Source organism: Cavia porcellus, unplaced genomic scaffold, assembly GCF_034190915.1.
Source record: "Cavia porcellus strain 051 isolate PalLab524CR breed Dunkin Hartley unplaced genomic scaffold, mCavPor4.1 scaffold_8, whole genome shotgun sequence".
Taxonomy (NCBI): Eukaryota; Metazoa; Chordata; class Mammalia; order Rodentia; family Caviidae; genus Cavia; species Cavia porcellus.
The window spans coordinates 61,445,045-61,472,729 of record NW_026947491.1 but is presented as its reverse complement, the minus strand read 5'-3'; the positions used below and the strand labels follow the sequence as shown (position 1 = coordinate 61,472,729).

General features: G+C 40.5%; 2 protein-coding genes across 3 annotated transcripts in view; one reads left to right on the top strand and one right to left on the bottom strand.

Moving 5' to 3' along the window:
* The window catches only part of Cpm (carboxypeptidase M), a 65,243-nt gene extending 40,718 nt beyond the window's left edge, over window positions 1-24,525 (top strand). For both annotated transcript variants that reach the window (XM_003476098.5, XM_063255112.1), the window contains 5 exons: window positions 397-581; window positions 1,615-1,785; window positions 5,427-5,579; window positions 12,313-12,461; window positions 19,943-24,525. In XM_003476098.5, the coding sequence (XP_003476146.1) occupies window positions 397-581; window positions 1,615-1,785; window positions 5,427-5,579; window positions 12,313-12,461; window positions 19,943-20,185 (901 nt within the window). In that variant the 3' untranslated portion in view covers window positions 20,186-24,525. The remainder of the gene's footprint in view (window positions 1-396; window positions 582-1,614; window positions 1,786-5,426; window positions 5,580-12,312; window positions 12,462-19,942) is intronic.
* The window catches only part of Mdm2 (MDM2 proto-oncogene), a 47,790-nt gene continuing 29,610 nt past the window's right edge, over window positions 9,506-27,685 (bottom strand). The window contains exon 12 of the mRNA XM_023567664.2: window positions 9,506-11,689. Within this exon, the coding sequence (XP_023423432.1) occupies window positions 11,438-11,689 (252 nt within the window). The 3' untranslated portion in view covers window positions 9,506-11,437. The remainder of the gene's footprint in view (window positions 11,690-27,685) is intronic.

The following is a 27,685-nucleotide window of genomic DNA, read 5'->3' as shown; positions in this document are numbered from 1 at the left end:
CTCTCTGGCCTTAGCCTGAGGCCACGTGGCCTGAGACTCATTCTGGCTGTCACCTGGATTCTTCATTCCCCCATGAAGGCTCTTCGTGTGGCTACCATTGGAGCATCAGCGCTCTAAAAGGGTGTGTTCTAAGAACACAAGTCCCAAAATGCAAACACTTTTCAAGCCTCTGTTTGCCTCACAATAGCTAATGTCCCATTGGTGAGAGAGAGCAGGTTACATGGGAGGAGACCACGCAGAGTGGGAGTGCCAGGTGTGTTTCATAGGAGGCCAGCAAGGCCATGCTGGTACCCACACAGGGGAAGCACCTGGAGCCTGAGCCAAATGTCAGTGCACAGCAAGAGTGTCCTCCCACACAGGCCATCAATAAACCCTAATAGATTCTTTCTTTTAAAGGGAAAATTACAACCAGTATGACCTGAATAGAAATTTTCCTGATGCTTTTGAATATAATAATGTATCAAGACAGCCTGAGACTCTGGCAGTCATGAAGTGGCTGAAATCAGAGACATTTGTCCTCTCTGCAAACCTGCATGGTGGTGCCCTCGTGGCCAGTTACCCGTTTGATAACGGTGATCCAGGTAAGCAACCGTGGCCCCTCTCTGGCTTTCTAGCACAGATCAGAGCTGCCAAAGCTCGGCCTCCAGATGAGGGTGAACTCTTTGTTTCTCACTTCATGTCTCTGGCTGGGCTAGGAGCCTCGTTCTCCTAATCCTGGCCATCCTGGCCCTTTCTTAAATATTAGATGGGCAGTGTGGCTGAACTGACAGCCAACAACTTGCTCTCCTTCAGTGAAATAGTGAAATCGGACTTAGATGATTTCACAAGAGGTCACAGAGCTAAAAGAAAATAAATCTAGCACAATTTAGCTTTATTGATCATATGAACAATAATTACTGACCCCTTTTAAGACTGTGGGATGAGGAATATATAGGACATAAAATATTACAGTAACTTCTTCTAATCTCTACAGCACCTAAGGAAAGTTTACTGACCTCCAGAAATTAGCAAGAGTGACTAAGTGAATATTTAATTCTTAAGCTGACTTAGGAGTTTGAATAGGTATCTACCTTGTTTTGTGAACTTTCACCTCATATATGTTCATTAAAAAGTGGAAAAGAGTAGAAGATATGTTCATGGAAATGGGTAGATTTCTATCTTGGTCAGTTGGAGGAGGAGAGGTTTATTTTGCTCACACTGCAGAAGTTTTAGTTCGTTTTTGGCAAACTCAGATAGAGAATCAATACAACAGAAGGCCCTGGGTAAGGAAAGTGGCTCATGCCATGGTGCCCGGGAAGCAGAGTGTGAGGAGAGGCGCTAGGGAGGGAGCCACACCTCCCGGCTGATCACTCTCCCGGTGTCCCCGCCTCTTCCGGCCAGGACCACCTACTAACCCCACATTCAGCTACAGATTCACCCGTGTAGCACCCCGTGATCCAATCACCTTCCACATATAGAATTTGGGGGGAACATTTCAGATCTAAACCATAACTATTCCCCTTTCAGGAAAAAAGAGCATTTCTAAGAGATGTGATTGAATTTTTATTAACGTAGTATTGTGTGTTTCCTCTTGTAAAGTCAATCAAGTGGTCTTGGTTTATCTTTCAAATACAGCAACTGGAACATTACACTCACGAAGCTTAACTCCCGATGACGATGTTTTCCAACATCTTGCACATACCTATGCTTCGAGAAATCCCAACATGACGAAACCAGATCAGTGTAAAAATAAAATGAACTTCCCCGATGGAGTCACAAACGGATACTCTTGGTATCCACTCCAAGGTGGGTGCCTTCTCATTGCTTTTATCTTCCCCCCGCCTTCACCCCAAGGGGCCAGCTAGGATATATTGACCCAAAAGTTGTGGGGGAAAAAAGGTCTCTAGGTACAACCCAGCCCTCAGCCACAGCTTCATCAGCGGACATCAGCACGCAGTGGAGGGGCCAGCAGGTTGGCGAGTACTCAGACGCCGTCCTCCCTGACCACAGCTCTTCCATTCAGTCAGATATTACAGTATTTGCCTGCCGAGGGCCAGAAACCGTGCCAAGAAAGATGAACAGGACACAGATCTCACCCTCAGACTTATGCAAATAAACAATTGTGAAGCTGGGCATGGTGGTACACACCTGTAATCCCAGCACGTGGGGGTCCAAGGCAGGAAGATTGCAAGTCCATGGCCAGCCTAGACTACAGAGCAAGATCTTGTCTCAGACACAAAAACTTTAAATCATGACATAATTAGAATAAAAATGGAATTTAGAAAAGGCACAGTGTTCACCTACGAATGTAAGGCCAAAATGTAGTAGAGAGGAGCGAAGACCTTGGAGAAAAGCACTGCTTAAGTCCCAGCTACAGGGACAGCGGCCCCTAAGGTCCAGCCGGCTCTCCCACGCCGTAGCGGAGTTCACACTGGCAGACCTTGCAGCTCACAGAGGAAGCTGCGTGTCAAGCTGCTTTCCAAGCTAACTGTGTCCAGGCAGGACACAGCTTTCCATCCTTGGAGAAGGATGGCCAGGAAAGGGGAAAGGGGACATCATCCCATAGAGAATGTGAAAGGATAGAAGGAAAAATATAAACAGGAGCCTATGGGTGTCTGAAAACTCATGGTCTAGGGACTGAAAACTGTTCGAAGGACTCCAGGTGAGAGAGCTGCACAGGGACCGGTGGGCTGGAAACGAAAAGCATTCCCTCCTCGGCCCCGCAAACAGCAAGCTGCAGTCTGCACGTCTCCACAGAGGTCACTTCCACGGGCGCCTTCCCGGATTGGCATTTGGGACACACAGACTGTCAAGTATCTTACCCAAGCTGGTACTTTTGTGTCCGGCGGCTCGCTGCCAGTGCTCCAGACAATGTAAACAAGCACAGAGCGCGACCAATGGTATGCAGACAGCAGGTCCCACTGAACACCCCGACCTCCGGGCCTCTCTGCCACCCAGTAAGCCCAGCACTCCTGAGGACCCCAGCTCCGTCTTGAGAGTTAGAAGGGCCCTCCTGCCCAGCGGCAGGGCTCCCCTTCAGGTTCCCTCTGTAACTTCCAAGACAAATCCAGATGTGTGGGAACGCAGTTGCTGTTGGAAATCGTTCCCAAGTGTGTATGTGCAAGCTGTGTATCGTCAGAAAAAACGCAGGCAAAGCCAGCTGCCTCGAGCAGTTCAGAGCCAAGCGTCCTGACCACCTGACCGCCTGGCCTGACTGGCCCTGTCCAGAACTGGGGACACACTTCACACTTGGCATTTACAGCCCCATGTACTTTGCTAGGGACCCTTAATTCACACCTGTTTTGCTGTTTAAACTCTTTGTACCTCCTCGACAGCCAGCACTGAGAGCACTGTTGTTTTCTTCTCTGTCCCTTTTCCTTCCTTTGTCTTTTGGTGAACACAAGTTCAGAGAGAAATATAAAACCTACAAGGTAAGTAAAGGAAATAGTAAAGACAGAGAAATTCTTCCTGGCTAGAAGCTGGGCCTGCATAGATACTCTTCATATTTAATATCTCTGGACATAACATTTTGACTATTTTATTGAAGTTAAACTTTTTCTATTTTATCCACTTCCCAGATATTCTGATGGACTTGAATATTTTCTTGGGCAGATATCAAGTATAATAAAATTTACTTTCTTCAAAGTTCTTATGCTCCATTAAATCCAAGATGTTACTGATTGCAAAACAAGGTATCACCAGGAAAGAAAAAAAAATGTTTTAGTTAAAGACATGGATCTTTTTCAGGAATAAAATTTAGGATACACACCAATTCAGAAACATCAAACTGTCAGTCTGGGTGTGATGCTGCATTCCTGCTGCTTGGGAGGCCAAAGCAGGGCAACTGCAAGTTAAGGCCAGCCTGGACAACTTAATGAGATCTTTCTCAAAAAAAAAAAGAAAAAAAATGAATAAACTGAAAGTTTTGTCATTTTGTTTCTTCTTTATAAGAGTCCTTTTTTTGTCTGTGATTTTTACTCTGACTAACATTCTGGGCATTTAAGATTATGATACATAGTGTATTAATTATTGTTATTCTTTAATTACTTTGTTATGAAATTTTGATTTAAGAAAGGGCCAGGGATGTAGCACAGTGGTAGAATGCTCCTGGGTTTGATCCTTAGTACCACAAAAATATATTCTAAAATTTTTTTGTATATTTTATGAAATGATTACAACCCTCTGCAAACAGGGTCTCCAGAGGTAAGGGAGCATAAGCATGGGCAACCTCAGAAGCCACAGGGGTCTTTTTCTTCCTAGGGGCTTGTGGTGTCCTTTCTGGGACCCCCAGAAGCACCCTGGCATAATGGGTAGGAGCACAGAGGCTCAGGAAAGGTGGACCAGACCCGAGTGTCTGCCACCAGTGGGTGGGAATCCCTGGACATGTGCCTGAACGTCAGCGTCACCTTTCTTCCTCTGTAACAGGGTAAAAATTGTATGAATTAAATGAGATAATACACAGCACTTTTAATAGTAATAGCAACAGTGAACACTAAGTAAATGTTGGACATTATCATTCTCTTAATAACTGGTATATTTTGCTTTGTATAACTTTTTTTTATTTTTAGTACTAGGAATCAAACTCGTGACCCCATGCTTGCCAGGCAGACATTGTGTCACTGAAGTATATCCCCAGCCCATTTTTTATAAATGTTTTATGGCAATATTTTAAATGAAATCTTATTCTAGCTTATATGCATTTAAAATGTAATTTAATCGTGTCATTTTCAGGAAAATGGATGGAACTGGAGACTATCATGTTAACTGAAATAAGCCAGACTCCAAGCCAAATACCACATGTTTTCTCTCATGTAAAGGATCTACGAGAGAGAGACAGAAAGGACTTGAAAGGAGAAAGGAGACTACTAGAGAAGGGGAGGGGAGGGAGAGGAAAAAGGGAAGGAAAAGGGTGAGTTATGATCAAAGTATGTTATATGCGTGCATGAATATGCCAAAATCAAAGCTATTAGTCTATAACTAGTATAGGCTAATTTAAAGTTTTTTAAATCCATTTTGAGACAAAAATGTAAGGGCTAGGGATATATGCAGTGGCATAAGCGCTTGCCTGGCAAGTCCCAAGTTTGATTCCCAGTACCAGAAAAAAATTTAAAATACAATAAAATGTAATTTAAGGAATAAATATACTTTATAGTGCAGGATTTCAAAAAAATAAAAAAGGATCCCCCCCCACACTTAATTTTGATGTACAAGTGGACTTTAATCCACTCTGATCCAGGTACCCATGTGGGAATACTTAGCATTGCCTGCCCATGCCAGGTAATAAAATGTCAGTCCCTGCCTTTACATGCCAATGTGTCACATTCATCCTTTCCAGGTCTGGGTATGCACCTCTTGCAACTGTGTCATTCCCTCGTCCCCAGTGCATGTGATACTTGGCTCCACTCCAGTTGTAGTCCTTAACAAAAATTAAATATGCTTCTTTTTAGGTGGAATGCAAGATTACAACTACATCTGGGCTCAGTGTTTTGAAATTACACTGGAACTGTCATGCTGTAAATATCCTCGTGAGGAGAAGCTTCCATATTTTTGGAATGACAACAAAGCCTCGTTAATTGAATATATAAAACAGGTGCACCTAGGTTTGTAAAACTTTTCTTATTAAATCTTTAATATATAACATTTCATAGGATCTTTGGTTTGTGCATACACACAAGCCTTTATTAATGTGTTCCAGATACAACCTCTACATCTGAATAACCAGAACATTTAAAAATTCTATCTGAAGCTGGATGTGGTAGCATATACCTATAATCCCAGTACTCAAGAGGCTGAGGCAGGAGTATCACCTCAGAGTTCAAGGCCAACCTGGATACATGAGCCCCTATCTCAAACAAAAAAAAATCTGATCTTCTGTGTATGAGAAATATAGTGCCAAGTTGATACATAAACAAACATGATGCATGTTAACTGAATTAGGGGTATAAAAATCTGGAGTAGCCTTAATTTTACATGTTCAGTGATCTGGCAGAAGATCAGGAAAATTGGGTATTACTTTCTTTATATCATTTTCCAACTAGAAAAAAGCCAAATTTGCTTGTCACTTGGCATTCAGTATCGCAGACCCCCAAGAACACTGGAAATACTGTTTCACAGCTTTTACAGGCTAGAGGCAGTGACCTAGCACCACTAGCTTGCACCCCACTCAGCCCTCCCCTCTGGCTTGAGCCTTCCCAGCCTGTCTTCTGAAGGCTGCTCAGCCTGTATCACAGAGGCACAAACTCAATGTGGCAAAAAGTGGTAGTTCTCAGACACATGCTTGGGCTCACCTAGAGCATTTGTTGAGACAGATGCCAGGCCCCAACCCAGAGCACTTCATTTAGTAGGAGCTGAATTAATGTCTGCCTGGGTAGTGCTGCTGCTGGCCCAGGGTCTGCACTTAGAAAACCAGGGCACTAGAGAAACATTCTCCTTATGATGCTGGAATCCTGAACAGTTCAAGTTTCTTGGGCAGGTAGAGTCTCTTTGGGCGCAACATTGAAGGCTCTCCTGTATGCCAAAGTTGGCTGTCTTTCTCCACACTGGGAATTGCCATAGTAGTTATCTACTACCCTGATCCCAGTGGAGGGTGTGCAGACTTTTGGTACATGAACCTACTCAAATTTCTTGCACACTTCACACCAACACTTTTCATCTGTTACCAGTAGATGGGAAAGGAAAAGGGAGGGGAGGAGTATGGGACAGAGAGCGAAGAACAAGGATAATTAGGACCCTCCCTTGGCCGCGGATCCCCCCTAGAGATTCCCTGCCCTTTGTCTTACCCATGTCCCCAACCTCCATCCCCACCCCTAACCAGAAATACAGAGATTATTAGTGAGCATAGGTTTGTATCCACTGACTGGGATTTTCATGGATAGGTTGATTTCCTATGGGAGGATCTTACTAAGAGCTTTAAACACAGTATTGGATATTTCCCCATCCTTGCTTTGTCATCAGACTTTGTTTTGGGTCCCCTCTAGCGTCTGGCATTCCATTTTCCTCATGCTTTTCCTCACGAAGCACGTATTAACTGTTCTCTAATATTTCTATCCACATTGATCCTTTAATGCATTACTCTGCTTATGCTTTCCTGAAATTCATCCTTCATCAGTATCAACATGAGAAGGCAGCTGAACACAAAATATACTCTGTGTAACTACACTCCTATTTTCAGAATTTCAATCTAGTTGTAAACATTATTTGCCGAACTGAATGAAAGTGGGCTGTGAAGAGTCATGTTGCTAAAATATTATCAGTGAAATATTACACTGGTAAATAATATACTCACTGCAGCAACGATTTTTGTTATTAACTCAAAGGGTTTACAAGTCCGTTTACTCTGCATTATATGAAGACGATTCTCAGCTAGTATATACCAATCCTGCCCCCTGGTGGTCTAAGGAAGGCATTGTTTCTAGTGTAAAGAAACCGTATTTCTAAATACTGATGAAATATGGTTATCATCACTTAATTTAAAAAAAAAAAACTCTCCTCCTGGTGCCAAATAAGGAGCCAAAATGTTGTAGATTATGGCAACAGATGATCCCTTCTTTTCTATTGCTCTGGTTTAAGGAAATTACTGATATTTGTCAATCTATATTTTACTAGCTAGGATGCTCCTAATGTCTCTAGGTCGCTGAACTATTTTGTCTGGGAAAGCCTTCTGCTTTTTTTTCCCCTCTGTGGGGAATCAGACCAAGGCCTTGAACATGTAAGGGTCTTCTTGTATACAAGAAGTCCGGCCATGAAGACAGGAGCCTGGGTAGGTCTCAGGCTATTTTGTCATCTGGCCTGTTTGCAACATTGAACAGGCACTGGTCTGGACCTCAGCTTGGTCAACGAAGTGGGATGAATAGTATCAGTTAAATGGTATCAGTCCTACTTCACCGCAGTCTTTTCTGAGGCCCCGGGGGTTATGCTTTCAATTAGAAATCACTGCATATCTATCCAAACTCAGGCTCTGTGGTACTGTGTCATGCGTACAGGATTTACTAAGCATGTGACAGAATAAGGGTGTCTGTGGACATTAGAGTTCTAGCCTAGAATGCCCTGTGGGTCACCCTCTGCAGACAAAAAGGGAAACAAGATAGTGTTATCTGCTTCTGTCCTGTCTCCCCTGGACTCTTCAAGGCAGATCCAGTGGTCTGGTGAACGGCTCACACTTCCCACATACTGAAGCAACCTGGCCCAAGGAAACGGTACAGGCTGGGTTCCAGAGGCCTGTGAACAGGATGTGGATCTCGTACCAGATCCAAAATAAGGGGAACTATGGTGCCAGGGGTCAAATGGAGGCCTGGACATGAGCAGCAGTCTCCCAAGTACTGTCTCATTGCTAACTTGCAGCCAAGATTTCTTACCAGCAGGGACTCCTCATTCCCAAAGCTCCTAAGAGCTGACCCTTCCTCTGCACATCTCCAGACATGGCCAGACTGTAAGGTTATATGTCTGTTCCTTTACTATCTGAACTTTTTCAAAATATTTTTGTTCCCCTAGTAACAGCTTTTTCAGAGCTATTGATCTTTTCAGCATGCCAAGTAGTAAGAGTAAATATAAGTGGAACACTGGGGAGAAAAAACGGCAAAAGAAGGACCGGTTATGGGAAAATGGAGGTTTACATAGTTGACCTGTATTGAGAAAGTAAGAAGGAAATACAGCATTTAGTAATTTGTAATTGGGGAGAAGAGTGAAGATTAAACAACTGAACAGGAAGAAAAGTAAAAAGTAACTTTGGTTAGAAGTTTGCTTAATGATTAAGCCAAAGATTTTGTTGGTAAATATCAAAACCTTCATTTTTTTTTCATTTGAATTTTTTCTGCAGAAAACTAAATGTGCCTCATTTTTCTGCCTAATAAGTATTGGTTATGTGTAACTATGTAGGGATAGTTCAAGGGTATCTTATTGTGGCTTCTATGGCTTGTCACTTACGTCACAAAGCTTAGACAGCTTCCCCTTCAGTTACCCTGATTAGTTATTGGAGTGAACAAACTGGGCTGAGAAATTTAGGAATTAAAATGAGAAGCATGGTAGGGTGTAGCTCACTGGTAGAGCAGTTGCCTAGAATGTGTAAGGTCTGGATTTGGTCTCCAGTACCACAAAAACATGTCTACTCATGAAACCCTGAAAGGGAGAGAGGTGATCAATTCAGTGTGGGCTGTTATTGTGGGCTTACTCTTCTTAACTACAAAATGTTTTGTTGTTGCAATATGGGGGGGGGGTGTTAGAGACCAAATCCAAGAGCTAATGCATTCTGGGCAAGCACTCTACCACTGAGGTGCAACTTCGGTCCTGTCAAATTGTGATAACAACATTGTCTACCTTATAGTTAATGTGAGGATTCAGTGATAAAATGCACATCAAACACTTAGCAACGAGTCTAATTAATGCTCAATAAGTGTTAGTTGCTGTTGTTAGTAATAATGTGACCCCCGTCAAGGAATTGCATGTTTCAGACAACCTTGTGTTTGTAAGTTTTCTTCTCAGAATTTGCTTGATCATAAAACAAAGTTTTTGACTCCCTTATGTACTTAAATATCTTATAAATATTAACATTATTTTTATTTTTAAGAGAATAAAACAATAAAGCCAATCAAAACAAAACAGTGAACGTAATACAGGACTTCAAAACAAGATAATAGGAAATCAGTAATGGCTACCATAATATATCTAGTTATCTTCAAAATACCTGCCCATGCCATCAGATTCAATAAAATCAAACCAAATAGAATAAAACCAATCAAAACAAAGTAATGAAAATGATACAGGACTTTAAAACAAGATAATAAAGAACTACCAATGGCTACCACCTCCCCTTTTTAGATGTTTCCTCCCCCTTTACTTTCACAGTATCTGTTGTACATTTTGGATCCCACTAACTCCTCCAGTTTTTACACTAGGGAGACAACATGATGTTCATCCATGTGAGTCCAAACCATTTCACCAAGAGCATGATCATAAGTGTGTCCATTTACCTACAAGAGCCTTGTAATTATCCTTCTTTATAGCTGGGTAGCTTTCCGTCATATAAAAATGCTGTATCTTACTTATCCATTCTGTGGTTGATGGGCAAGCTACCCCTGCTTATTTCTGGTTCCCTATTGTATGGAGCATTGTTTTTTCTCCTTTGACTTTCAGTCTATGAATTTCCCTCTGAGTTAATGTGTTTCTTGTATACGGCATATTCATGGATCTTGTTTCTTGATCCAGTGTGCTTGTGTCTCTTTTACTGGTGAACTGAGGCCATCTGCATTGATGGTTATGGCCAACACGCCCTGGTTAATCTCTTCCATGCTTTTCTCCTGCCATCGGCTTCCTACTTTTCCCCTCCATTCAACTGTCTGCCCCACTCGGTGATCTCTCTCTGCTGCTATTCCTGGAACTGTGGTCATTTGTATCTCTCTCTAGAATATACTTCATTACTCTGTGTAGGGTTGGTTTGGTAGTCATGAATTCCTTCCATTGTTTTTGTCATGGAAGAATCCTATTTCTCCATTAATTTTGAAAGATAGTTTTTTAAGGGTACATCAATCTAGGTTGGAAGTTGTTTTCTTTCAGGACTTGAAATACTCCACTCCAGGCTCTTGAACAGACAATTTGTGTTGAGATGTCTGTAATTCTGATAGATTTTCCTTTATAGGTGATCTGTTTCTCTTCTCTATCAGCCTTTAGCATTCTGTTCTTATGCTGAATTTCAGGGATCTTGATTACCATTGTCTGAGTGTAAATTTATTTGGGTTATGGCTAGTTGGAGCTCTGTACGTCTCACTTCTCTGTATGTCAGGTCCTTTTCCCAGGCTTGGGAAGTTCTCTGCTATTACTTCTGTAAACAGTCTCTTTACGTTATTTGTGTTGACTTCTGCTTTTTTGCTGACACCTATCACTCTTAAATAATTTTTGTGTCATCTTGCAGTCATTGAATTGCTATTTCCTGGTTCCTTGTTATGTTTAAGAGATCTTTCCTTTCACAATCGCTAGCTGCCATCCTGTCTTTAAGGTCTGAAAGTCTATCTTCAGTTTCAAGCTGTTTTGCCAGCTTTCTGTAGAGTTTTTAATTTCCTAGATATCTCTTTGAGTCTGTTTCATGCCTTCCAATTCTTCTCTATATTGTTCATTCAAGGTTTCCCTCATTCTCATTCCTCTTTTCTTTAACTGTGTCTTTTTTTAGATACACTAAGAAAATATGTTATTTCTTTTACCTGAGATATTATTTCTGGGCTGATTTCTTTCACAGCCTTATGAAGTAGTTTCTTTATTTCAGCTGCCATCATCCCAGAAATTTCAGGTGTGCAACTTCCACTCTCTTCCACGTCCATGTCTCCTGGACTTGTTCTATTTAGGCTGGAGGCCAGAGATTGCCTTTTGCTCCTTCATCTTGATGTTTTCCTTGGTTTCTTTCAGATGAGCAGTTTCTGGGGTCCCAGGCACTTCCCCTGTTGGCTACCCATTTACAGGGCAGGGAGATGGGTCAGGCACCTGGCTTTCTCCTGGCCCAGGTTCCTGGGGAGGTGGTAGAGTGCAGGGCAGGCTTCTCCAGGCCCACATGGCTTCTCCAAGGCATGGCTGGCTGGCTCTTCTGGCCCACACTGGCCACAGGTCCCTGAAGACAATGGCAGCCAGCAGGCTTGTAGTGGTGTGGCTGGCTGCTGCTTCTCCAGGTCCACGCTGCTTCCCCAAGGGAGATTACCGATGGCTTCTTCTCCACACCCATCCTGGTTACCTGTGGGAGAGTCCTATGACAGTCAGCCCATTGACATTGTTTTTGTTTAGGATTACAGAATCCACTAATAGTATGTTGCAGTACCCTTTGGTGACTGAATAAACAATTTGGAAATTATAGAAATGGATCTTAGGTTGTGATCTCCGTTCTCTTATTTTGATATGTTATAAATGCAATATTCAAAAACCAGCAAATATGAGCCATCAAATTAGTAGCTTAACTAATTTACAGTCAACAAAAATACTCTTTTTCTCTAAGACTTTCTAACTTAAAATAGCTAATAACAATGGGCCATACTGTTGGGCATGGTGGTACATGCCTAGAACCCCAGCCTTCAGGAGGCGGAGGCAAGATCACTGTGAGTTTGAGGTCAGCCTGGACTACACAATGAGATCTTGTCTGGGGAGGGGGCATGCTTTTCTAAAACAATGACAGGAAATTTTCACGTGCCACAAATTGTGGAGTTGGTTTTCTTTGGGGGGGGGGGGGTCTTTGGTTTTTTTGTTTTTTGTACCAGGAATCAAACTCATGACCTGCTTGTCAGGCAGGCGCCTTGCTGCTGAAATATATCCCCGGCCCCACTAAATGTACTTTTTATACTCAGTTTTCTTTCTGTGTCACAGGTATAAAGGGTCAAGTTTTTGATCAGAATAAAAATCCATTACCCAATGTAATTGTGGAAGTCCAAGACAGAAAACATATCTGCCCATTTAGAACCAACAAACATGGAGAATACTACCTACTTCTCCTGCCTGGAACCTATGAAATAAATGTAAGTATGAACTACAAATTGTTGTTTAAAATATTACTGTACTCACTATACTCACCCAAGAGAACCTAAAGTGAAAAATACCCAAAAGGAGATATACTGGGGCAAAAGAAAAGAATGTCAGAGTTGCAACTGGTAGCAGAGTAAAATGAATAGGACTATGACAGCAGCAAAACAGAAAAAGAAAAACACTAAACAAAAAGATGCATTTTTTCCTCACTGGAAATCAATTTTTAATATAAACTAAATCTTATTTTTGTGATAGCTTTCATAGTGGAAATCCAAATTTACTAAGAATAGAGTGTGCTAAGATGACTGTCACCGAGAAGGGTCGAGGCAGCCAAGGAAAGCCTGTGTTTTAAGGAAAGGGGTGGGAGACGCTGAAAATCAGTAAAGAGGTGATGGGAACCCAAAATAGCATGGAAAGTTGAAAACAACAAAGCAGTCTTCAACTTCAGCCCTGGTTCCCAGTCAAGGAAGGGAGGTAACGGGACCAACATGAGCTAATCAGGAAAGTGCCAGCAACAGACTAGCAGTCCTAACTGTTGGAAAATTCCAGTCTTTACAAGATCCAGTTTGGGGAACTTGGTGGTGTAAAAGGGACTCCTCTGTCCAAAGAAGATAGACTTTGGACCTTTCACAAACTCTAAAACTCCAGCTACCACCACAGCCACTCCTACACGCCTTCTTGGTTTAGGGGCCAGTGGCTAAACTCCTGACAATGTCAGAAGCCTTGTGCTGCTGGTGCACACTTCACTGGGCAGGAGTCCTGCAGCTTCAGGATCAATTGCTGCCCTGCCATAGCCACCAGACTGAGTCCTATCTACCTTCGTTCCACCCACTTTTGTCCCATGAGATCTATGGTAGGTCTCCCAAGCCCACAACCTTGGAACTGTGGCCACAGTTGCTAAGTCCTACTTCAGTCACACCTGTCCATCTGAGGCTGGGAAAGCTCCCAGACAAATAAAAAACTCCAGGAATGCAAGGCCCCAACCCCTGATGACAGCAGTGATCACGAAGTAGGCTCTAGGCAAAGTCTCCTACCTAGCCCATTCCTTGGGACTACTATAGGTGCAAAAAGCCTCGGCTTCATATAAGCTTGTTCCTGGGATTCAGAGGAAATGGCCATTTATGTTCTTCAGCTCCAGAACTGTAACTACTAGTGCCATAATCTTGTCCCTACCACAGCTGCATGATCTAGTGACATCCCCACCCATGCCCCACAGCTCCAAGACCACAGGTACCAAAGCCACTGGACTATGTATGCTCAACCTAAGAAACCTACATAGATCTCTCCCACAGCCTATACCTCCTAGAACATTCATATGGCACCAAAAGGCCACGTATTACCTGCACACTCTCCAGACGTTCCTAAGGAACACCTTCTCTACAATCCACAGAACTGGTGCCAAAAACCCTAGTCCACTTCAAATTGTCCCTTGGAACCAGGGAAAGGTATGCTCCAGGTCCCAGAGCTCCACAGAAACATTTAACAGCACCACAAGCTCCCATCAACATAAGAACACAAGAAATACAAAAGGAAATACAACTGTTCTCCAGAAAGGTCATAATTTGAAGAAAGTCTGCAAGATGCATGAAAAAGAATTGAAATAGTGATCCTAATAAAATTCAGTGAGATACAAGACAGTACAGATCATACCAAAAAAATGAGAACAACAATTCACATTATCAATGAGAAATTCTCTGCAGGGATTCAATTTCTAAGAAAATAACAATTCTACACTCATATATTTCAAAGTACTTGGTATCCAGATAACTGATCTCCTGGGAATTCAACAACTGAGGTTTGGAGGCCAAAGTTCAAAAGGTAACTGAACTCAGGGGGCTGTATTTTGACTGTAGCCCTCATTGGCCAATAAAGACCCAGGACAAGAGGGAACCTTTTTTTACAAAATCCTAAATTTTGGTGAGTCCCCTCAATCTCCAGAACAGGGAGAAAACCTATGAAACATATGGGCCACCGTTAAGAAAACAAATATTTGCAATTGAGGAATTCCAAAAGGTGACGAAAAAGGGAAAGGCACTGAAAACATACTACACAAAATAATAGTTGAAAAATTCCCAAATCCTGAAAGACATATGGACATGTAAATATTAGAAGATCAAAGCAACTCAACTAGATGCAACAAAACCAAACCTTTTGCCAAGACACAGTCAAAATGACAAATATATAACACAAAGAAAGAATTGTGAACAGCAAAAGAAAAGCATCGAATCACATTAAAAGGAATATTCAGTAGACCTGCAGCCAATTTCTGACCAGAATCCTTACAAGCCAGAAACAAATAGTAGAATATATTTAAAATATTGAAGAAAAAAGAAAGAAAAACCTTGCTAACTATGAATACTCTATCCAGAAAAATTATCCTTGAAATATGAAAGAAAAATAAAATCTTTTCCAGATAATTAAAAATTGAGAGAATACATTATTACCACCAGACCAGCCTAACAAGAAATACTTAATCCTACCCTAAAAAGGATGACAACTACCATAATGAAAACACTTTAATATACCAAATTCCTGGAAAAACAGATATTGAAATGAGAAAAGGTCAAATTTTAACATAACAGAAAACTATAAATCACAAAAATAGAGATTGAAAGAAAAAAATACACAAAACAAGCAGAATACAGTTAACAAAATGATAGGAGCAAGTTTATATATATAAATGGATGAAATTCATCAATCAAAAGAGAGATTTGATTTTTTTTAAAAAGCAAGATTCACTATATTCTGTCTACAAGAAACTCACTTCACTGATAAAGGAACACAGAGACTGTGAGGGGTTTGGAAAAGATACATCACATAAATGGAAACCAAAAGCAAGAAGAAATAACTATACTCAGGTAAAGCAAATTTTAAATTAAGAATTGTAAAAAGAGACAATATCATTATACATTGATATTAGGATGAATTCAAGAAGAAGATACAATAGTTCTAGATATATATGCACCCACCATGGTGGGACCACCCAAACATATAACGAAAACACTAGGTCTGAAGGGAGAAATTGACTCTTGATAAAGTAACAGTGAAAGGCTTCAATATCCTACTTTACCCAGATCAGACATAAAATCAATAAAGAAATTGTGTTATATCATAATTTATAGCAAACAGACCTAACATTTTATTCAACAGCAGCAAAATGCCCATTCTTTTCATCAGGATGTGGACCATTTCTATATGATACATCATGTCAGGCCACAAATCAAAGTCACAGTAATTTTTTTTAGGTCCCAGTAAATTTTTTAAAAAGTGAAATCATACCATGGATCTTGTAAGATCATAACAGTTTAAAACTTCAAATCAACAAGAAAATGCAAAGTATACAAGCATACAGAAATTTGATAACATGCTCCTAAATAACCAATGAGTAACTGAAAAGTTAAAAAGGAAAATAAAAAAATTGATAATTGATAAACTGAAAATGATAGCAAGATACTAAAACCTGTGGGATACAGCAAAAGCAGTATGGAGAGGGAAGTTTATGGCAATAAAGGCACACATTTAAAATGAAATGGATCTCAAAAATATACCTCAAAGACAGGCAGAACAAACTAAATCTCAAAATTAGTAGAAGGAAGAAATCAAGATCAGAGCATAAATAAATGAAATCTATGGCTAGGAATGTTGCCTAGAAAAAACAAGGCCTAGATTTGAAACCTAATTTTGAAACATACTACAAAGCTATAGTAATTAAAACAGCATGATACTGGCACTAAAAACACATAGACCAATGGAACAGAACAGTGAAGTCAGAAATTAATCCATGTTCATATAGCCAACTGATTTTTGACAGAAGCACAAGAACATACAGTGGAGAAAAAAACAGTCTCTTCAATAAATGGGTACTCATATACAGAAAAATGAAACTGGATCCTCTCCTCTCATTGTACCCAAACATTAACTCATAATGGGTCAAAGATCTAAATGTTAAGCCTGAAATTATGAAATTAGTACAAGAAATCACAGAAGAAACACTTCAAGACAGTGATGTGATAATGAATTTGTAGATGGAACTTTAAAAGCAAGGCAACAAAAGTTAAATTTAGAGATATAGGATTATATCAAATTAAGAAGCTTTTGTACCACAAAGGAATTCATCAAAGTCAATGTACAGAATGGAAGAAAATATATGCAAACTATTCATCTGAAAGGGATGGACATCCAGAATATGTATGGAACTAAAAACGCTGAACACAAACACACACAGCCAGTATAAAAATGTGCTAAAGCGGGCATGTTAGCACATCCCTAATTCCAGCACTTAGAAGCTGAGACACAATGAGGTCACAATGAGCTAAAGGCCAGCCTGAACTATACAGCAAGGCCCTGTCTCTAAAACAATTAAAATATGCTAAAGAACCAAACAACCATTTCTCAGAAGACAACATACAAACAGCCAACAAGTGTTGGGAGCTGCTGAAGCTGGACACTGACCACATGTGCGAAGCTGGGCATGGTCATCCCCCCCAAAAAAGAGCTCCGAGGCAAGCCACATTAAAAAACTGCTTCAGCCCAAAAAACACCTAGCCCCAGACAATCCAAACAGTGGGTTGCTAGGACAACAGGGCTGATGTGGCATTAAGCTGCTAAAAGGTATAAATAAACGCCCCTGCAGTGAGGGGGCAGTTCCTTTCCTCCACGTGGAGAGTAAGGCCACCTCCTGACCCCAGCTTTGTCCCGTTTTTGTTTTCTCATCCTCCTTGCAGTCCTTAACCCAAGGAACCTCAAGGGGTGCACGGGTTGGGGCAAACAAGTACCTGAAAAACAGTGCTCTCTAATCACCAGAGAAATGCAAATCAAGACCACAATGTGATATCATCTCACCCCAGGCAGAAGGGCCATTATTAAAAAGACTAAGCATTACAAATGCTGGTAAGGATGCAGAGAAAAGGAAACTCTTATACACTCTCAGTGGGAATGTAATAGCACAGCCATTATGGAAGACAGTATGGAGAGTCCTTAAAACACTAAAAATAAAACTACTAGATGAAATCTAGCAATTCCACTACTGTACATATACCCAAAGAAGCTGTCATACAAAAAAGATGTTTGTATCCCTCTATTTATTGTTGCACTATTCACAATAGCTGAAATATAGAATCAATTCAGTTACACTTCAGTAAATGACTGATAAAAAATGTGGCAAATATTATGGTATATATATATGTGGGATATGGGAGTGTGTGTGTGTGTGTGTGTGTGTGTGTGTGTGTGTGTGTTATAATGGAATATTATTTGCTCATGAAAAATAAAATCCTGTCATTTGAAGTAACAGTGGAACCAGAGGTCATTATGTTAGTTGAATTAAGTCAGACAGAAAGACAAAACCACAGGTTCTCACATCTTGTAGAAAAATGTAATGGAATAGTGGTCACTAGAAACCAGGAAGGGCAGGAGGCTGGTGACTAGAAAAAAAATTCAATAAGGGGTACCAAAATAGAGCAGCAAAATAATTTCTAGTTTTTCATTAGGACAATAGGGTATCTATAGATTAGAACAATCTGCAGTTTATTTCAAATGACTAGAGAAGGAGAGTGCAAAATCCTTAGCATATGAAAATTAATTTGAAGAGAAAAAAAATGTTCATTACCCTGATCTGCTTAGTATACACTGCATACATGTACTGTACTACAATAACATGTCCCATAAATATGTACAAATATGTTTTAGTTAAAAAAAATAACCAGTATAACAGGAGTAATTCCAAGCTTCACAGACTACCCTTTAGCACCCATTGTATCAAATTTCTGCCATTAAAAAAAGATCGGGAGCTGGCGGTGTTGGTCAGTAATGGCGTTCTTGCCTAGTATGCACAGAACTTTCCGTTCAGTCCCCAGTACTCACAGGGTAGGAGGGAAGCTTTGAGACAAATTCCTTAGAATTCATGACAAATGACATATGATCTGTATATTTTACCAAGAACAAATGGTACACATATTTGCAATCCTATTACCAATTTATGTAAGCAAAATTTCAGTTTTTCATTCTATGAAGAGCACGTTTCTGAGTCATTTCTTCCTAGGAAAAGAGGCATCAGCCTGAGTAGGTTTATGTGAATGAAGTAAGCACCTCATGTGGCTGGCCACCTTGTTCTTCTTCTTTGACGTAACATTCTTTAAGAAATGCAGGATTCTTCAGGTTTGTGTCTTCATTTTTTGGGTTTTTGTGTTTGTTTTGGTATGGAGTCATTGTTTACAGACCTGCTTCTGGGGGAAGGCTGTCATCTCTCCTACAGGTATTGCTCTAAGACAAGACTGGAGTAAATTCTGAAGCTGAAACAAATGGCTAATACTAATTAGTAATTATGTAAATATTACTCCCCACTCCTTTCGCTCTCCACCATCTATAATGGAGGTCACTTCTAAATTAGTTAGCACTCATCTTATTTTTCCTGGTCATTTCTTCCACCAAAAAAGCAAACCTGGGCAAAGATTCGTATTCATATGAACTGAATCAGGTAAAATCAAATCTTTTTAAAGCAATCGATTTGTACCTTCAGGTCAGCTGCAAGGAAAATGACAATAAATTTGGAAAAGAAATCTACTTTAAAAATACTTGATATTGCCGGGTGTGGTGGCTCACACCTGTAATCCCAGCACTTGGAGGCTGAGGCAGGAGGATTGTTTGTGAGTTTGAGACCAGCCTGGGCTACAAAGTGAGCTCAAGGAAGCCTGAATTGCATAGCAAGACCCTGGCTCAAAAAGAAAAATAAAAAAAATTGATATCCAGTAAAGACATTAACTACAAACTTGTAATAAAGAAAAATAATTCTTGGGGCCAGGGAGATAGCTCAGTAGCACCTGTCTGGAAAGTGCAAGATCCTGAGTTCAATTCCTGGTACCAATAAAAAAGAAAAGAAAAACAACTCTTTACTTTTGTGATCCATGAAAATGATAGTGGCAGCCAGGTGTAGTGACGTACGTACACCTATAACCCCCTTCATGAGGCTGAAGCAGGAGGACTACTGTGAGTTCAAGGCCAGCCTGGGCTACATAGTGAGTTCAAGGCTGGCCTGAACTACATAGCAAGACCCTGTCTCAAAAAAAAGGTGGGGGCTAGGTATAGAGCTCAGTGGCATAAGTGCCTACTTGGTAAGCACAAGGTTGTGATTTCAGTTTCTGGTACCAAAAACAAACAAACAAACAAACCAAACACAAAAAAGGGGGTGGGGAGGAAAAAGAAAATGATGGTGGCAGAATCAGTCTAGTACTTTCTTCTTGCTCCTGACTTACATCAGCAGATCAGGTGCCTGTTTCTGTCTTTATTTCACTTTGCAATTCTTGGTAATAGCATTAGCAGCTGTCAACAGGCACTAGATGACATGCCGCAGAGGCCTGGCAGACTGTTACACGCACTGCACAAAGGCTGCATTTTAGTGGCGGGTGCCAGTGTTTTCGGTGTTGGCACCAGCAAACGTCTGAGATCACTCACACAATTGTTTCTTGTTTCTTCTCAGGTTACAGTCCCTGGACATGAGCCGTACCTCACGAAGGTGGTTATTCCAGAGAAATCCCAACACTTCAGTGCTCTTAAAAAGAACTTTGTACTTCCATTTCAAGGACAGTTGGATTCTCTTTTAGTATCAGATTCATCATGCCCGACCATTCCTCTATACAAAATGTTACCAAGCCACTCAGCTGCAACAAAGCCTAGTTTGTTCTTATTTTTACTGACTCTTTTGCACATATTTTTCAAATAAATTATGAAACTCAACTCTCATCACCACTTGGCATCAGGGAATACTCACTCCAGGTTACTGCAACTCTAGCAGCCTTGTGGGACCTTGATTGGATTAGAAGAGTGGATGTTTCTAAATCCTGCAAGAAGCAATATGTGCTGATAATGGAAGGAACTGATTGTCTTGATGATGAATGGAATATACCTATCAAGCACTGCCTATTTACATGGAAAGTAACCCTAAAGTAGTCCTAGAAATTTGTAAGAAGTTAAACCTGAAAAGCAAAACAGAAGTTCCTGCAAGAAAAAAAGAAAATAAGGAGTTAAATCAGCCCTGGTGATGTTTGCCTATCATGCCAGCTGCTTGGGAGACCAAAGCAGGAGGATCACAAGTTCAAGTCCAACCTGGGCAACTTAGCAAGACCCTGTCTCAAAATTAAAAAAAAAAAGAATTGTGAGACTCTAGCTTCTGGGGTCCAATCCCCAGTACTCCCTCAAAAAAGCTAATTTTGTGTACAAGGATCCAAATCAGTATAAGTAACAAAGATGAAAATTTATTGATCACCTACTATGTACAAAATCTTGCCATGACTGCTGTCTGCAAAGAAATAGTGCTGTATATAATTAGTTTTCCAGAAAGAAACAAATGATCATAGGACTTAAGAACAGTTTTATTAATGTTATAAGAAAATATGAGAGAAAACAGGCAAACAGGTCTCAGTTGTCCAAGAAAACATGGCCCTGATGGGACAGTAAGGTTTTGTCCCATCAGCACCAACAGTTTTGTCAGCACCAACAGTTAATTAGGAAAGTTGTCTGTCTCTGTCTCTCCCCGCCCCTTTCTCTCCCCCTCCTCCCCTCTCCTCTCCTCTCCCATTCTCTCTTTCTCTCTCTCCCTCTCTCCCCAAAGTCCTTGCTTTACTGCAGTTGGACGCTACTATCCTGTATGATAAGGACCCACAGCCTACTAGGAAGCAACTCTAGCTTCTTGCCTGAGCCTCAGATTCATGTCCCACTGCCCCCCTAGATATACCTTGCTGGGTGTGACCCATAAGTACTTCACACTCATCACGGTGCAAATGAGCTTGATTTTCCCTCAAGAGAGCTGCTTTTAGTGTTGTATTCTCTATCTCAGTTACTGGAACCACCACGCTAGAAATCTCAGAATCACCCGCCATACTTCCTCATCCTTCTTGATCACATGCTCAGCCACTAAAGATTAGTTATAAACATCAGTTCTACCCTGACCTCTCCATGACGATTAGCGCTGTAGTTTAGGCCCTCTGATTTCACCTGCACCACAACACTTTAACTGTTCTCTTGCTCACAGCCACCTCCACCCTCCACACAGCCTTGGTGGACACTTAAAAGGCAACAACCAATTGCTTCTATTTTCTGTTACCTAAACACAGGACTTGCTTTTTATGTTCCTGGAATGCCATTCTTGTTCACTAATTTTTTTTTCCACCCTTACATTAAAACTCCGAGTATCAACCCTAGCAAGAAGCCTTTACCAACCATCATCCCATTTACCGCCACTCCACTTCCCCCCATCGAAGCCCTTTCTCTTTTCTCCTCAGGATAAACCGGTTCTCTCTCTTAGTGGATTTACAACACTGTAATAACTTGCCTACTTCACGTGTGCCTCTCCAGGAAGTGTGAGCTCTTTGAGGCCAGGATCTACTTGTTTGAAAAATTCATTTTTATGTCCTCAGAGTCTAACACAAAGCAGGGGTTCAGAGGACAATCTGCTACTCCTAGACCTTTTCAGAAACTGTAGGGCTCGGAGTCTTTTTATGGACGTAGGTCTTATGTTTTGGCGATCTGCTACTCACTAATATCACCGACAGAAGTTGTTTCCATATATCAAGGAAAGTTCCAAATGCTGCGCTTTTGCTTCCATTTGTCGTAAGGTTTGTAGGAGTGTTACCCAGAAATACATGCCTTTTTATCAGGAAAAAACTATTTTACCATCAGTACTCATTTGAAGCAAGCAACCATTCTCTACTGTGAAAGCTGGCCAACCTAAGAGACTGTGTGTAAGAATGAAAGAGAGGGGAAGCACCAAAGGGCCGTTCTTGCAGCCACATCCCTGAGTGCTGCACATCATTATGAAAAGTGAGTTGGCTTGATTCTTATTTTGAGCTGTCTCAGAAAATGAAACCACACTGCTCTTGGCACATGGTGACAGCTTGAGAACCCACAACCGACAGAGGAGATATATTGATTTTTAGGTACTATGTCTGTGCCAAACTTATTCTACATGCACAAATCATACATGTTGTTATCAATAGTATTTGTAGTTTTTACTTTTAAAATATGGTAATATCTTGAATCTTTTGACCATTTTAAATAAGCAGTAATTATAGAATTGAAAGTACATGTTAATATAATAATGCAGAAAATTATGTTGGTATAGTAAATATGAAAGTGTGTGAGACTAACCTTGATTTGCCACCAAGCCCTAAACCAGTGATGGCCAACCTTTAGCGCTTTCAGTGGTAACCAGCAGCGTGCTGCAGAACACACGCTATAGGTTCATCAGCACTGCCCTGAACAATTTTTCTATTGGGCATTCGGGTTCTAACTTTTCTAAGCCAGCAATTTTTAAAGGTACATGAACTGAAATTTGAATTGTTTCATGAGTTTAATGTAAATGTGTTACTGAAACATGTTTTTAAAATCAAAAAACTAGGGATGGGGCTTTAGCTCAGTGATGTAATCGCATGTCTGGCAAGCATGAGGTGGTGAGTTTGATCCCCGATACCAAAACAAAAGTTTTAAAAAATCAGAAAATTACATCAAAAGAAAATTTAAAATCATTTAAAGGTAAACAAGGCTGGAGGTATGGCTTAGTGGCAGGCAGAACATATGCTTAACATCTGTGAAGCCCTAGGTGTAATCTCCAGCACATTCACACATGAGTGCACACACACACAAGACGAAACATGTAAATTCTGTGGTCAAAGTAAGTCCCAAACCTCCCTGCCTACCATCTTTCCCACTCTTCTCCACCCTCTTAGACTGACAGTTATACTCCTGAGGCTCTAAATTGAAGTACAATGCCACCCCAGTTCACAAACTTAGTTTTCACAATTTGGGAAAAGATGGCCATGTTTGTGTGTGTGGGAAGGAGGCTGTGGTCATGTTTGTCACCTGCTGTAGAGTTTGCAAACAAAAACAAAACTTTGCTGAACACTTTTGTTTGTGAACCAAATTGTTCTGAATCAACCGAGCACCACTGTGTAATCCTTTTTACAGAGGAACCAGCATTATAAAGGTTTTCAAGATTAAGAAAAGAAAGCAGGAGTGATAATTAGATGACAGGAAATCTGGGTTCAAATCCACTACACATTTAGTTTCCTAATCTGTAAAATGAAGGACACCCTCCCCCCCAATCAGAAACAGTAAAAGAGACCACTTTTTGGCTCTTTTTCAGGTGAAGGAATGATAATTAATATTCAGATTAATATTTTGAAAATGACACAGTACACCTAATTGAAGGCCAATTCTGCTTCAGTTACAAACAGAATTGACCTAAAAACAAATTTTGGTTAGCAAGACCAAATATTAATACTTAAGGAAGCTTTCATGAAGTGCCAACTTGCCTGCGTACTTACTCAAATTACAAGCAATGCTAACCTGAATTAAAACATGTGAAGTATTTTAGAGAAATGTTAAGTCTCTACAAACAAGTGTCAGTGTTTATTTTGGTGCTTATCACATTCAGAGAAGCTGCTAGTTTTATCAGAAATGTTTAAAAGCCTCCTCAATATTTCTGAAAGTCTAGGAAATCAATGTTGTGTTTTGTTCCAGAAGCAAATTTGCATTTGTAATGTTTCTAAAAATGATGTAAGTTACATTTATGTATAGAAAGTATACATATCTGATGCTGGATTCAAAATATATTCTGGGGAATCCAGAAAAATAGGAATGGCATTTTGTAGGCTAAGTTATTTATTGAGAAGTTTCTTATTTTATATAGTAATAATATGGTTGGTGTTTATTTTATGGCAGATCACTTATATCTTCCTCCTGACTTCAGGAAAGAAAAATAATGATGGCCAGATTGGGTAAAGAGTTCTTAATATTTAAACTAGAAGTTTATTACAGACTTTGTATCACTGATATTGTATTATTCATAAACCACTTTATCATTTTAGTTTTGAACTATTCTAACAACCATTTAGAGGTCACACAGCTGATTTCACAAGTTTTTTCATCGACTTTTATATTATAATTAAGAACTTACTAAAATGACCTGCCTTAAGACTAAAGTTTACTGGGGAGGAGCTATGACTACCTCTGAGCTTAGTAAATCTAGAACTGTTGATTATCAATAAAAAATATTCATTTAGTGAATGTTGTTTCTTTCCATTACCTTGAAAACAATTTTTTGTGTGAATGTAACGAAGTCTATATAATAGAGAAAACTACCACCAAATAAATCCTAGGGAAGACCAAATTTAATATTTTGAGCCAAGGATATTACAAAAACTCATCAAAGGTCTAACCAGTACTTCAGAACACTTTAAATGTTATTTATATTATATATTCCAAATTAACCTGTACCATGAGATTGGGTATTCCATGGACAAGGTGATGCATGAAGTGTGCTTTCTGATCAAAAATAATGGAAGCTGATGATACAGTTTGAGGTAGAATACTTGCCTAGTATATGCAAGGCCTGGGTTCAATTCCCAGCATGACCAGGGAACAAAAGAGAAAAATTTACAATTCATATTAATAAAGTAAACGTTCTGAGAATTACATACTAAGAAAATATATTTCTCACAAGGATACTTAGCTATGGGCCCATTTTCTTAAATAATTTAGCCTACTATTATCTGTTGAATTAATATTCCTACCTTTCCAAACACATTTTGGAAAATTTTGTTCAATGTAACAAATTTTACCAATTTCTAAGTGCCTGAGAATGGTTGCAAACAGAATTTGCCTCCAAAAGAAATTGGAAAATTTAACAACCATTAACCTACCTCATCAAGGCAAATCTAGCATGTTAATATAAACTTTCTAGTCATAGGATAGAGGTCAAAATCAAGTGCACATAAACTTGAACAACAGTGTAGTTTCTACTGAGACATGGCTGAGGAGAAAATGGCTAAACTGAATTTCTAAAAAGATAAACATCTACATGCCTATAAGTCCAGTTAAGGGTGAGCTGAGGTAGAGGTACTTCAGGTTAGAGGCCAACCTATGCAACACAGTGCATCCCTGTCTGGAAACAGATAAAATTCACATTTTGATAATCACAAAGTCTTACTTATTGGGGGAAAAAATGTGCAGCTGAAATGGAAAACATCCATTTCAAATCTGCCTTCCCCAAAGGCAAGATACAATTTTAGAATGAACTAAAAATTTAAAACATTAGACATGAGAGGAAAAGTAAAAGCTGTCCTAGTTATTTTCTCATTGCTAAGACAAAATACCCAACACCCAAAGTTAAATGAGAAAAAGTTTATTTAGCTCACAGTTCACAGAGGTTTCAGTCCATCATCAGCAGGCTCCACGGCAGAGTGGTGTGGCAGAAAGGCATCACAAAGGAGAAACGGTTCACAGTGGGCAGAAGGTAGCAAAATAAGCAAGCCACAGGACAGCCATAGGTCTTTCTATCCTTGTATCTTATCCAGGCTAGTGAGGGCAGTTAGAGTTCACACCTAGTACTCTTCAGCCTAACACTGCATTATGAATCAATCCCACCATCACGCAATCTAGATCGTCACCTCTGAAAAAGCCCCACCACCTCTGGCTGCATGGGGTTTTGGGGGAACATCTACACACGAGATGTAACATTCTACCCTTGTGTCCCCAAAGACTCGCGCACATCTCTTTACACAAAAGGTATTTCGTCCATCTCTAAGAGTCCTAACAGTTTTGGCCTTGCTGAAATGTCCAAGTCCAAAGTCTCTTGAGATTTAAGGCAAACTTTTAGCTGCAAGGCCCTATACAAATGAAAAGAAAGTCAAACACTTCCAACGTTCGGTGGCCTCAAGATGTACATTTCCATTCCAAAAGTTACAAGCAGGGGAAGCAAGGAATGGAACAAACCAAGACCAAATCCAGTAGGGTAGACATTAAACCCCAGTTCCCCTTCCAGCACTCCCAGCAATCTGTGGCAAGGCATGAATGGTTCCACCCCATTCATGGGGCACTTCTGGTGGTTGCAGCTCCCACTGCTTCTCTGTGGGGCTGCTTTGCTCCCTCCTTGCAGTTTTCCTCAGATGCTTTATGCTTCTGGCTTCTCCACTGCACCTTTGCTTTACAGTCACAGCCTCACACACAGCCCTCTCAAGGGCACATTGCCTAACCTCTTAGGCCTTCTTCTGAAATCTGGAAGGCTTCCTGACCTCACAATTCCTGCATTCTCTATCCACCACGTTGATGATGCCAAGGTCAGCTGTGAGCTGGAACAGAAGCTAAGCTGCCTTCTCTCTTGTGTCAAATGCTTATGAACAAAATTCTGAAGGACAACTTTCCTAGGTTACTGCCATTCTAGAACATGGTGCTTTGGGCTCTCTTCTCAAAGCAAAGTCTTTCACTTGCAATTTAAGGCTTCACAAGGTGGATTCCTGCTACTACTTCTGATGCCCTCAAGCCATTTTTTTCTACTCTCTTGTTCCTTCTCAGCAATCAAGATCTCCTCTGCTCTATCTTTGCAGTCCACAGCTTTACCAGAGCTTCCTTTCTGGGCCAAACTCACAATGTTTTTTAAATCATTTTGCTGGGCTCTTTGCTCTTGACTCTCAAAATAAATCTGCCTACAAACAGCAGCCATGCCACTTCAATATTAGACTGCCTTAAAATGACTTTTGCTAAATTAATTAGTCCGCTGCCCTTAATCTCAGTCTCAGGCAGAAGTTCTGGACATGAGCAAATGGCAAACTCCTGCCAAGGCATAACACAAATCACCTTAAGTCCAGCAACCTGTGCAATACAGTCCTTCTTAGCAAAACCCTCTGAGTCTGGTCTTTACTAGCAACATTTCTATCAGCATTCTGGTCTTTTAAACTCTGACCAGAATCTCCCATCAAATACAGTCTAAGGCATTCCAACTCTTTCCCAGGTGGCAGCTCCATTCCTTTCCTGTCTTCCCTTTCCCACAAGCCAGTTCCAAAGGCTCTTAAGCCACATGGTCAGATACAGTCACAGCCAACACCACCACTCCTGGTACCAAATTCTGTCTTAGTTACTTTTCTCACTGCTAAGACAAAATACCCACCAACCAAAGGTAAAAGAGGAAGGTTTGTTTAGCTCACAGTTTGTAGAGGTCTCAGTCCATCATCAGCTGGCTCCAAGACAGGGTGGTATGGCAGAAAGTAGAAACAGTTCATAGTGGGCAGAAGGTAGCAAACAAGCAAGGGACAACCACAGCTTTTTACTTCTTATATATTATCCAGGCTACTTAAAGTGGGTAGCACTCACACCCTTAACCCTAGTGCCCTTGGGCCTAGCATCATACCATGGATCAATCCCAGTTTCACACACCCTTCAACCAAAAACC